This window comes from Gossypium arboreum, chromosome 6 (assembly GCF_025698485.1).
Source record: "Gossypium arboreum isolate Shixiya-1 chromosome 6, ASM2569848v2, whole genome shotgun sequence".
NCBI lineage: Eukaryota > Viridiplantae > Streptophyta > Magnoliopsida > Malvales > Malvaceae > Gossypium > Gossypium arboreum.
In genome coordinates, this window is record NC_069075.1 from 2,414,812 (window position 1) to 2,426,347 (window position 11,536).

An 11,536-nucleotide genomic window follows, 5' to 3' on the forward strand; every position below is an offset into this window, starting at 1 on the left:
AACGATGTAAACCTTTTATCGCCCAAATCAAATTATATGTAAAACTAATTATGCTCATTAAATTATTTTTTTTTAAATTAATTATTATTACCAAATATTGTACTAAATTAATAGTTTAGGAATATAAATTCAACAGTTTGAGACGTGTTGGACGCTGCCTTTAAAAGCTATTTCCTCGTATAACATATCTCTCAAGATTTTACCAAGCTCTTTCATTATAAAATTAGAACATGAATCGATAATATATTATATAATTAATTTTATAATATAATTAGATGATTTAATATCATTAGTTAGTTTTGGTACTTTGCAGTTTTGGTACTTTGCATATCTGTTTTACGGTTCATGTTTAAGGTTTGTGGTTGTCTCTCTTAACAATGTTGTCTTCTATGTTTAAATATACATTCTTCTCTTAAGAATGCAATATGTCTATAAGTTCTCTTAAATTCAACCATGATGTGTACTGTAGTGGTTGCTCACCTCATCCTTAAACCATTAAGTGGGAAGTTTAATCTTCGTCCATAAGAATAAAACACATTTAATGGCCAGCCGTCTATCTTTTTGAAGAACACCCGCGACAAGAAGATTAAGATTACTACCAACAATGAATATTCTAATTTCGGAAAAAGGAAAAAGAAGAGGGAAATTCCGTCACAAATACTATGTATGACATATGAAAAACAGAACCTACCTATACAATATATCTAATTCCCCCAATTTGTACACAACAAATTGTTTCTTTCAGTATACAAAAAATAAATCTGTCATCAATAGTTACCCCTCAATTTGAGATCCTATCTTTAGTTGGTAATCTGTTCCATAAAGCCATGGAAGCCACAAATGAATATCTCAGAATGTACAATGGGAACCAATATATAAATTGAATTATTCAAATGTAAAATACTATATAAATTTAAAATTATTTATATTATTTTAAATAAATTGAAAAATAACACCAACATATAATTTTTTCCTTTATTTCTTTTCTTATATAATGATTAATTTAATTCTTAACGTTTGTATTTTTTATTAATTTTCTCTTTATTCTTTTTTTTTCAAGTTAAATTTGGTTATTATTCATTCAAAAATAGTTGAATCCCTTTTTTAATAGAAATGCTAACTAAAACTTTAAATTTTAATGTTGTTGGCGTGGTAACCCGCATGATAGTCCATGTGCACATTATGTTAACATAGCACAATTTATCTTATATGTGATGTCAACAAATAATTATAAAAATTATAAATAAAAAATTAAATCAAATTAAAATTAAAAAATAGCATGAAGTACACATGGATTGTCATGGGATTTTGTTTGGAATCATTAGCAGAACTAATCAAATGATTCTGTTGATCCATTCGAAGAATTAAACGTTTCACAATTAGTGAACTGAATTTATTACCATAACCCTGATTTTAAAAAAAAAATCATCGATTTATTTAAACCATGCTCATGAGCAAGTGCATAAATATACTCTCGAAAAATAAGTGAGTATAGGAAATCGTGTTGGCGGGATCTATTTAGTTCTAAATGTACTTGAAATTCCTTCATTTCAAATTCGATTTGAACCAAAGATAGGGGATCTATTCGGTTATTAAATGATACATAGTGTGATACAGTCAAAACAAGGTAAGATAGGGGATCTATTCGGTTATCAAATGATACATAGTGTGATACAATCAAAACAAGGTATTATACTAAGAAAAGAATAGATACCTCGGAGACAGGCGGATTCATCAACGGATTCTCTATCCTATCTTTTGCCATCTAATTGATTTATGTTCGTTATAGGATAAGAAGACGGTTAGAAATCTTTTATTTTTTCAACCCAATCGCTCTTTTGATTTTGGAAACCGTGTTTAAAATTTTAACATTTTAGTTCGTATTTATATTAAAAAAAAATTTCAACTCTTTTTCAAAAGGCAAACTTGACTCTTTTTAAAAGATTAAAAATTAAATTTAGCTTAAAAAAGAATAAGTACCAAAATGACAAAAGACACAAACGTTAAAGATTAAAATTGACATTATGCCTAAAAAGAATTAAATTCACTAAATACCCCTTCAACCCTTAGACCCAAGCTTACTTGTCTTAACCAAAAGCATCTAAGATATAATTTTTTTTTCCCTCAACTTTATAAAAAAATTATTTTAATTTTCTATTTAAATTTTTTATATTTTTTAATCTTTAAACTTACGTTTTTTTATTATCAAATCACTGCAAAATGAATAGAGAAGTTAATGTTTTTTAATTTAGTTGACATTGCATACACGTGGATAATAAATTAATATTTAATTAATTTTTTAAATTTTAAAACATATAAACTATTTTTAAAAATAAAAATTATTAAAATTATTTAAAAATTAATTAAATTTTGATGTGTCATCTACATGGAAATCACGTGTATGCCACATCAACTAAGTTAACAAACGTTAGCTTTTTAATCCATTTTGGGATGATTAGACAAAAAATACAAATTCAATAAAAAAAACGAAACGCTAAAATGTGAAAAAATCATAATACCTAAATATAATTTATTTCCTTTATCCTACATAAATTCTCTTAATGCACTAAATATATATAATTCTACAAGTATTAATGAATTACATGATGATACATGAACAAGCAAAGCTAAAAGCTAAATTCACTTAACTTAATTCTCAATAATATATTTAATAATATACAAAATTATATAATCGATACATCAAATATTAACCCATAAAATATTTATATCATCAAAACTTATTTACCTAAAAACTTTGTACAATTCATTGCAAATTCGATTTTTTTATCAAATAAATTTATTCAATTAATAATTATTACAACAAAATTGAAATTTTCACTTAAAATGCGACAAATATTTATTTAATTATGCTGAAACACATTATTTTTCTATTTAAAGATTGGAGATAGACTATAGGTAGTTCTAGATATTATATCGAAAGAAAAATATAATTAATATTAATATTAAAAATATATATAATTAATAACGAAATAGAAAGATATTTTAATGGTTGAAAATATTTTCACTTATATTTTATATTAATTGATATAAGGTAAGCACATACGTCACCATAACAAACCAATTAACCAAACCATATACTTAAGTTTCAATTTTTAAAAAGGAATTATAAAAAAATTTCAAGTTCAAAATAAAAGATGGGACAAAGTTCCTAATAAATGTTAATTTGGCATTTTAGATTTGGCCTTTTAGAGTCATTTTCAAATGAATATTATACATTATATATCTATCTAAGTATATTAATTTTAAAATAAAGTTTTTACTTGAATAAAATTTTAAGTATATTAATTATTATTTAATTATATTAATTTTTATTATTTTAAATAATATTATTTTAATTATATTTAATAATTTAAATAAGAAATATTATTTTACATTAAATCATATGCATGTAGTATTAGAGACTAATTTCAACACGCTTCTAACTCTTTTTTCTTTTACTAACTAATTTATTTGTCATGTAATATTATATTACAAACCTACATTAATATTTAAGTACAATTTTCCACGTGGCATAGTTATTTTTGTGACAAGTGGTTAGTCTCTTTACCATCTTTTACGTTATTAATGTGAACCTTGAAAAATTATTTAAGTATTTAATTACAATTTTAAATATTTTACTATTATAATATTAATCCATGTCAGAAAATTTTTACGTAATTAATTACGTAGAGTTATTAAAAAATTTCAATTTTAAAATAGCTTATCTAAAATATATTTATACTATTTCGTGTCACCCTAAATCCGACTATTAAATTAATATTATGAGTTAATTGATGGATAAGTTGATGAAAAATTTATATAATTTTATAATTCAAGTAATAATACATGAGGTTATTTATATTTATATGTATGTTATATAATATCTATTATTTTTAGAAAAATCTTTCATTCTTTAGAACCTACCATTTAAAGTAATATAAATTAAATCGTTAAAAGATATATTTATTAAATATATTAGATTTACATAACAAAATTTTATTTTTATTTATTTTGTTAACATGATATATAAAATAAATAGTGCCATGACAGCATCAAAGTACATGCAGATTGCCATACCAACATTGTTAAGAAAATTAATGTTTTAGTCAACATTTCTGTTGAAAAATAATTTAACTCTTTTTTGAAAGATCGAAGATCAAATTTAGCTAAAAAAAAGGGGTGAAATTGACAATAAATGTAAACATTGAGAGCCAATTTTGATATTAAAAATCAAATGCAACCTTAATTGAAAAAGTAAATTTAAGATGATTTGAGTTCAAATATCATAATTCTCATTATGTATGTATATTTTTCAAAATTATCGAAATATTATAAAGAGATAAACATCCTTAAATTAATATTTTTTCTTTATAAAATAAATCATCTTGATCAATAACTCAATCAAAGCATTAATATATAAAATAAAATGACATCAATTTCAACATTTGAAAGATAGAATGATATCATCCAATTTATATATATATATATATATATATATAATAAAATGATGATAAATTTTCTGTATTTGAAAGATAATTTTAATTAAAACAAACAACATATAGGGGCATATACGTCCGAACCCAAAACTCAACTACTATATTTCGTTGACATCAAACTATTATCATAATATTTAAATCAATTAATTATTATTTATGTCTTCAAATTTTTACGTACAAAACAAATATATATATATATATATATATATTTATGAAAATTAAAATATTAATAGCATAGATTCTAGTGTTTTGTATTACCATGACGATTAATTGGATTAATTACCACTCCAAAATCCAATATTAATTAAATATGTTCTTGGTTTTTGTGTTATATGTGGTTAGAGATTAATTTTCACTCATGAGAATAAAGTATGTTTCAGTAATCAATTGTTTATCTCACTTGAAAAATTAAAACGATATAGACAAAATTAGAATTTCTTTTAAAGGAGTTAAAAATAAAATATGAATTTTAGAGAGATCATAATATTATTTTATTATTTTATTAGTGTATAACTTCACGAATTTAAAAGGAATTTATTCTACAATTTTATCATTTTTAAAATCAAGACCCTATTTATCCTTCACGCCACCTCTATTAAGAGGTCAAGTTTTATATCTTAAAAAAAATTAGACAAAGGTCGAAAAACAAATAAATTAGTCAAAATTGAAACATAAATTTTTAGAGAAACCAAAATATAATTTTATGATTATGATATCTTGTAACCTCACAAATTTAAAATGAATATATTTCACAATTTTACCATTTTTAAATCAAGACCCTTACTTACTCTTGACGTGTCTTGTTAGAAAATCAAGTTTTATATCGATTTTTGATTGGTTCAGAGAATCTCTAATTTTAAGGAATATTATACATCAAATAAAAATTGATTGAATGGTCTATTCGGTTCGATTTTTAAATAAAAATAATAATTTAAACCTATTGAAGAAAAAAAATGTACGGAGGTTGGGTTTAGGTGAATAGGCACCACCAAAATGAGGCAACATAAGGAATTTCCCTACAATTTTTGGCCAATCTCATTGGCTATATTGCTTTCTCTTCTCAGCCCTAAAATTGACAAAAAATAAAAATAAAAAAAATGCATCATACAAATACATGAGTTTGTCACTAACAGTTTGAACTTAGAACCCCAGTCTAACATCCAGAGACTGACGGCTGTTTTATATAGACATGTAGGGAAACTCTTGTTCTTGGGTTGCCTTTGTTTTTTTTTTTCAATTTTTTTTTTTTTGCCATTGTCTCTCAATATATTATTATTGTTGTTTAGTTTCTGGTAAAAAAACCCTGTTTTTTTTTTTTTCTAAATCTTTGTCTATAATCCAATCTGCATGTTTTGAATCATTTGTTTTATATATATACATGCATGTAATGCATATATGTATATGTATATGTATATGTATATGTTTTTATGTTTATAATGTAGTTTACCATGTGAGGGGTGGGTGGGTTATGAATGTGAAACCAAACATGTTAGGCACTAATGCTATGTTTGATTGACAGGAAAATAGTGATGAAAGTAAAATCAAAGTTTTCTTTTGAAAAATCTTGCCCTGTTTTTTTCTTCTTCCAAGTCAAAGTTTGTATGTGTTAAATTGTTAGAATTTCATAAAAGAATATGACTTCAATATAATAACAATCCAACTGGTTCATATTTTCTATTTCAGTTTCCAAATCTTTTCCACTAGAAATGGAAAACTTGAAAGCCCCTTTTAAGGGTATTGCAAATGATGTTAAAGGAAGAGCAGGTTGCTATAAACAAGATTGGATTACTGGTCTTCGTTCAGGACTGGGGTATAATACATCTCTATGCATTTGATAAAATGCGTAACATGAAAGTAAATTTTGGTATATATTCAAATAGTTGTTCTCCTTTTTTGTAGGATATTAGCCCCAACTACCTATATCTTCTTTGCTTCTGCTCTCCCCGTTATCGCCTTTGGAGAGCAACTGAGCCGAGATACAGGTTTGTCACTGTTCCATTCATGAAACAGTATTCAATGGTGAAGTTAAAAGGTTATGTTTAACATGGATTTGGGTTTAGATGGGAGCCTAAGCACGGTTGAAACGTTGGCATCGACTGCCCTTTGCGGTATTCTACACTCGATATTCGGTGGCCAACCACTTTTGATTCTTGGAGTTGCAGAGCCAACTGTTATCATGTATACATATTTGTATAACTTTGCAAAAGGAAGAGATGACTTGGGGCAGGAACTATACTTGGCTTGGGTCGGATGGTAAAACGAGTCTCTGTTGTTATCAGTTTTGCGGAAGTTTTAGGAAGTATTTAATCTTCTAAGTTGATATATGTTTTGCAGGGTTTGTGTTTGGACTGCTCTCTTGTTGTTTCTGCTTGCAGTATTCAATGCTTGCACGGTAATTAATAGGTTCACAAGGATTGCAGGCGAGCTTTTCGGCATGTTGATCAGTGTTCTGTTTATTCAAGAGGCTATCAAGGTAAAATCTGATCAAAAGAAAATAAATCATCTACTATATTGAGTTCTATACACCTACTGATGATTCGATTGCAGGGAGTTGTGAGTGAATTTCAAGTTCCCGAACATCAAGACGCGAAGTTAGAGAAGTATCAATTTCAATGGCTTTACACAAATGGATTGTTGGGAATCATATTCTCGCTTGGCCTTCTCTATACTGCCTTGAAAAGTCGAAGGGCGAGGTCATGGTGGTATGGCACAGGTTTGTCAAGCAAACAGATTCATAGCATTTGACTATTTTCAGATTTAGTATACAAAATAAGCTCTCATAAATGGCCGCTGAATGTTGTACAGGGTGGTTTAGAAGCTTCATTGCAGATTATGGGGTACCTTTAATGGTTGTAGTGTGGACAGCAATGTCATTTAGTGTACCAAGCAAAGTTCCTTCTGGGGTTCCAAGAAGGCTTTTTAGTCCTCTGCCATGGGAATCTGCGTCAACACAACATTGGACCGTAATTAAGGTAACCATACTCGTTTATCGTATATGTCTTGCAAGAAAAGGCTACAAGGTTCAAGGTTGACAGTGTTATAAATAATCAAATTGCAGGATATGGGAAGGGTCCCTCCATTGTACATCTTTGCTGCATTTATTCCAGCTGTGATGATTGCAGGACTTTACTTTTTCGACCACAGCGTTGCTTCGCAAATGGCACAACAAAAGGAATTCAATCTCAAGAATCCATCTGCATATCATTATGACATTTTGCTGCTCGGATTCATGGTAAACCTCATGCTTGAACGGTACCACCACCCGAATTATAAACAATCTTATCGTATGCTTACGTTTTACCACTGGTAACATGCTTGCAGACTTTACTTTGTGGACTAATCGGCCTCCCTCCTTCGAATGGAGTCCTACCACAGTCTCCTATGCATACTAAGAGCCTTGCAGTTCTCAAAGGGCAGGTGGGTACATACATTCTAAAGCAAAGTTTCCTATTAAATATAATTGACCTGGTTACAAGCTTAATTTTTCGTGTATGAAATGCAGGTCATCCGACGAAAAATGGTGGAGAGTGCGAAAGAAAGCATAAAGCTGAAAGCTAGTGACTCCGAAATATATGGCAAGATGCAAGCGGTCTTCATCGAAATGGACAAGAGTCCAGAAGTAAGTGATCCTTTATCTTGAAACATTGCAAATGACATTTTAGTCCACAACTCGTAGTTTTGCATCAACCCCGAATTGCCGGTCCGTATTCTCCGAATACATAACGATAAGTCTTATACAATGCCTGCATCTGACCTTTAACTATTCCAATTACAGACTGCAGTTGTTAAAGAGTTAGAAGACTTGAAGAAGGTTGTTATGAAAGGTGAAAATGAAGGAGAAATAAAAAAGGAAACATTTGATCCCGAAAAGCATATTGATGCCTACTTGCCGGTTCGAGTTAACGAACAGAGAGTGAGCAATCTTTTGCAGTCACTCCTAGTTGCTGCATCAGTATGCGCTATGCCTGCAATCAAGTTGATACCTACATCGGTTCTTTGGGGATATTTCTCGTACATGGCCATTGATAGTCTTCCCGGTAATCAGTTCTGGGAAAGGATGTTACTTCTCTTCATCACACCTACCCGGCGATACAAGTATGCAGCATTCTCTTTGCTTCATGTACCTTGATTGTTCACAATAAACACATTCCTAGGCAATTTGCTAATTCCTCTGCTTCATCAATGATCCAAATTTGCAGGGTGTTGGAACATGTTCATGCTTCATTCGTGGAGTCAGTACCGTACCGATTTATGGCAATGTTTACACTCTTCCAGTTCATATATCTCCTCATATGCTTTGGTGTAACATGGATTCCTATAGCTGGAATCTTGTTTCCATTGCCCTTCTTCCTTCTCATCATCATAAGGCAATACATTCTCCCAAAGCTCATTCTCCCAAATTATCTCCGTGAACTCGATGCGGCCGAATATGAGGAGCTTACCGGTGCCTTCCCAAGAACATCCCTCAGCTTCTCTTCAAGGGTATTTGCTATTGGTCATTTTCGTGGAGCCATAAAAAACTAACAAAAACATCTAAAAATGTTGATTTTTTTTTTTTTTTTGTTAGGAAATGGATATATCTCGTCTTGAGAATGAGGCTGATGCAGTTGAAAGGTTTGATGCTGAGTTATTAGATGAGTTGACAACAAGCAGAGGAGAGTTAAAGCTCCGAACTGTTAGCTTCAGTGAGGAGCGGAAGGGCCAGGTAGGATGCTCCAGTTTTTTCGTACCTGTGTTCGGCATTCATGTGTGACATATAAGCACAATGATATGACTTTCAAAAATATCCCAAATACATTAAAAAACTCAAAAAAACTCTAACCATACGCTTGTGACATGCATGTCTATATCCAATACTCGTACTTGCGATTGAGTAACATAGCTTCTTCGTGCATGATAATTTTTTGACTATATTTCTTTAAGTCTTTATTTTTCTTAAATTATTTATATCTAACATTCGTATTTTACACATAGGGATATGACCTTGAAGAATCCTTTACATACATGAATCAACTTAGAAAAACCTAACCATACCCGTAATAACATAATTTTTTCATGCATGATTATCTTGCCAATGAATTTTGTATAACAATGTCTTTTATATTTGTATTTTGCAGGTTTATCCAAAGGATATTGTTGAGGAAGAATGAGATTGAGAGAGAGAGTTGAAAAACATAAACATCATATACGCTTCTTAGATGTTTTCCTTTTATTTTTCCCCTTTTTTCCTCCATGGTAGAATCTGAAAAATTCCACTTAGCTCTTCCAAATATATTTCTATGTAAACTACAAAAACATGCATGTAGTGTGTGTTTTTCTACCTTCAACACGCAAATCTATTTCCATGTAAACTGCAAATCTATTTCATTGTTTTTTTTTTCACAGAAAAAAGAAAACCTTGGTTGATCAAACCTGACTGGACCAGTCAATTGGGGTATGAGTTCAAAGAGACAATAGATTAATTGACTTGTGAACCGGGAGGAATCGAAACTAAAAATTAGTTGCAGTATTTTTTTATTTTTATTTTTATGAATTTTTAATGATTAATTTAATTGAATTGTACGAACCAGGTAAATCAACAAACCAATTACTTGATTAGTTTAACCTCACGAAAAAAAAAACAACAAAAACAATAACAATTGGCAAATGGTCATTTTTCAACATAAATTATGTCTAGTTGCTAAAAAAAATTAATTTTACCGAAGAAATTAAAATCCACCAAAATATTTCACCACTAAAAAGCATTTTACTTGTAGTATTAGCTACAAAAGAACCTTAGAGGCTAATATTATACTTGTAAACACGAAAAATATTGAGGCTAGAGAAATTTTCGATTGACAATATTACTGTTGAGATAGTAGAATTATTTTTCAAAAAAAGATTGGAGAACGAAAGGTCCTATAATAATAAAATTTTGTCACTATATAAAAGTTTTAAAAAAAAAAAACAAACAATTAGGGTCCCCTATCATAAGCCATGCAAACCTCAAACATTGTATCTATTTGATAATGGCATTTGAGGCAGGGTGTTGAGAAAGATATACTAAGCTTGTTTTAAGTGTTTTCAACTTGGGATTTTGGAAGATTTACGTTTTCTTTACAAGTCCACTAGTTTAAGCTATGGCCTTCAATTATTTGTCTTTTCTTTTAAGTACATATTTTTCTTTAAGTACATATTTACTATAGGTGGAATTAACTCTTTCAAGAGAAGTTTTTGAAATGCCATTTGTTGAAAGTTGATAAACCATCCCTCAACAGGTTGGTATCAAGGGCGAAGTCAGAAAATTTTTTTAGGGGAAAAATTAAATTATAATTTTTACAATAGTAAAAATGTAATTTTTAAAAGATTAAATCAAAATTTTATCATTTTTAAAAAAGGTCAAAGTGTAATTTTACCTTTATTAAATCAAAGCTTTAAAGGGACAAATTAGAAAAATGATCATTAATCCCTGGTTGGTATTATCCCTAATGGGGATTTTGTCTCTCAACTCTACTGAGAGCTCGAGTGTTTGAAGAAGCGACAAGTTTAATAGTGAGAGAGCTCCGTTGGGTGTTTAAAGAGGTGAATTCTGCATGTGAACTTAATCACCCATCAAAGAAATCTCAACATTTGCAATTAGTGGGATTTGAACATGTGTCCTACAACATAACAAGAGGAAACTTATGAAAAAATACTCACTCAAATACCGATCTTATCACAATTTACCAAGACAAACTATTACTAACAATGCCTAAAACACAAAGCAAGAAGGTAAAGGCTTAGGCCCCATGACTTTTGGCGTCAAAACTACTCTGCAAAAGTGTTTTTTTTCACCCAAACACAAAAATTGATATTTAGGTATTTTTAACTTTTGGCATTTGTGTTTGAGAGTGAAAAGTATCAAAATACTCTTGTTTACATTAATTATTTAAAAGATATATAAAAATAGATTAATTTATATTTTATGTATCATTATATTAAAATATTAAAATATAATTTAATATTATATTTAAATTTTAAATGATTTTATGTATCATTCATTTCACAAATAATATATATTA

General features: G+C 29.0%; 1 protein-coding gene across 3 annotated transcripts; it reads left to right on the forward strand.

Annotated features, from left to right (window-relative positions):
- The first annotated feature begins 5,668 nt into the window (after positions 1 to 5,668).
- On the forward strand, positions 5,669 to 9,907 carry LOC108485601 (boron transporter 4-like). Of its 3 annotated transcripts, none has more exons than XM_053029419.1 (14): positions 5,669 to 5,788; positions 6,180 to 6,306; positions 6,396 to 6,478; positions 6,557 to 6,749; positions 6,831 to 6,969; positions 7,044 to 7,209; positions 7,302 to 7,468; positions 7,555 to 7,728; positions 7,818 to 7,913; positions 7,999 to 8,115; positions 8,272 to 8,591; positions 8,696 to 8,978; positions 9,064 to 9,201; positions 9,614 to 9,907. In XM_053029419.1, exons 2-14 carry the CDS (start codon positions 6,203 to 6,205, stop codon positions 9,644 to 9,646), a joined length of 2,013 nt encoding a protein of 670 aa, XP_052885379.1. In that variant the 5' UTR covers positions 5,669 to 5,788; positions 6,180 to 6,202; the 3' UTR covers positions 9,647 to 9,907. The 3 variants fall into 3 exon arrangements, with proteins under 3 accessions (XP_052885379.1, XP_052885377.1, XP_052885378.1); XM_053029418.1 differs by lacking the exon at positions 5,669 to 5,788 and adding an exon at positions 5,844 to 6,095; XM_053029417.1 differs by lacking the exon at positions 5,669 to 5,788 and adding an exon at positions 5,840 to 6,095 and having other exon boundaries at positions 9,064 to 9,633.
- The last annotated feature ends 1,629 nt before the right edge of the window (positions 9,908 to 11,536 follow it).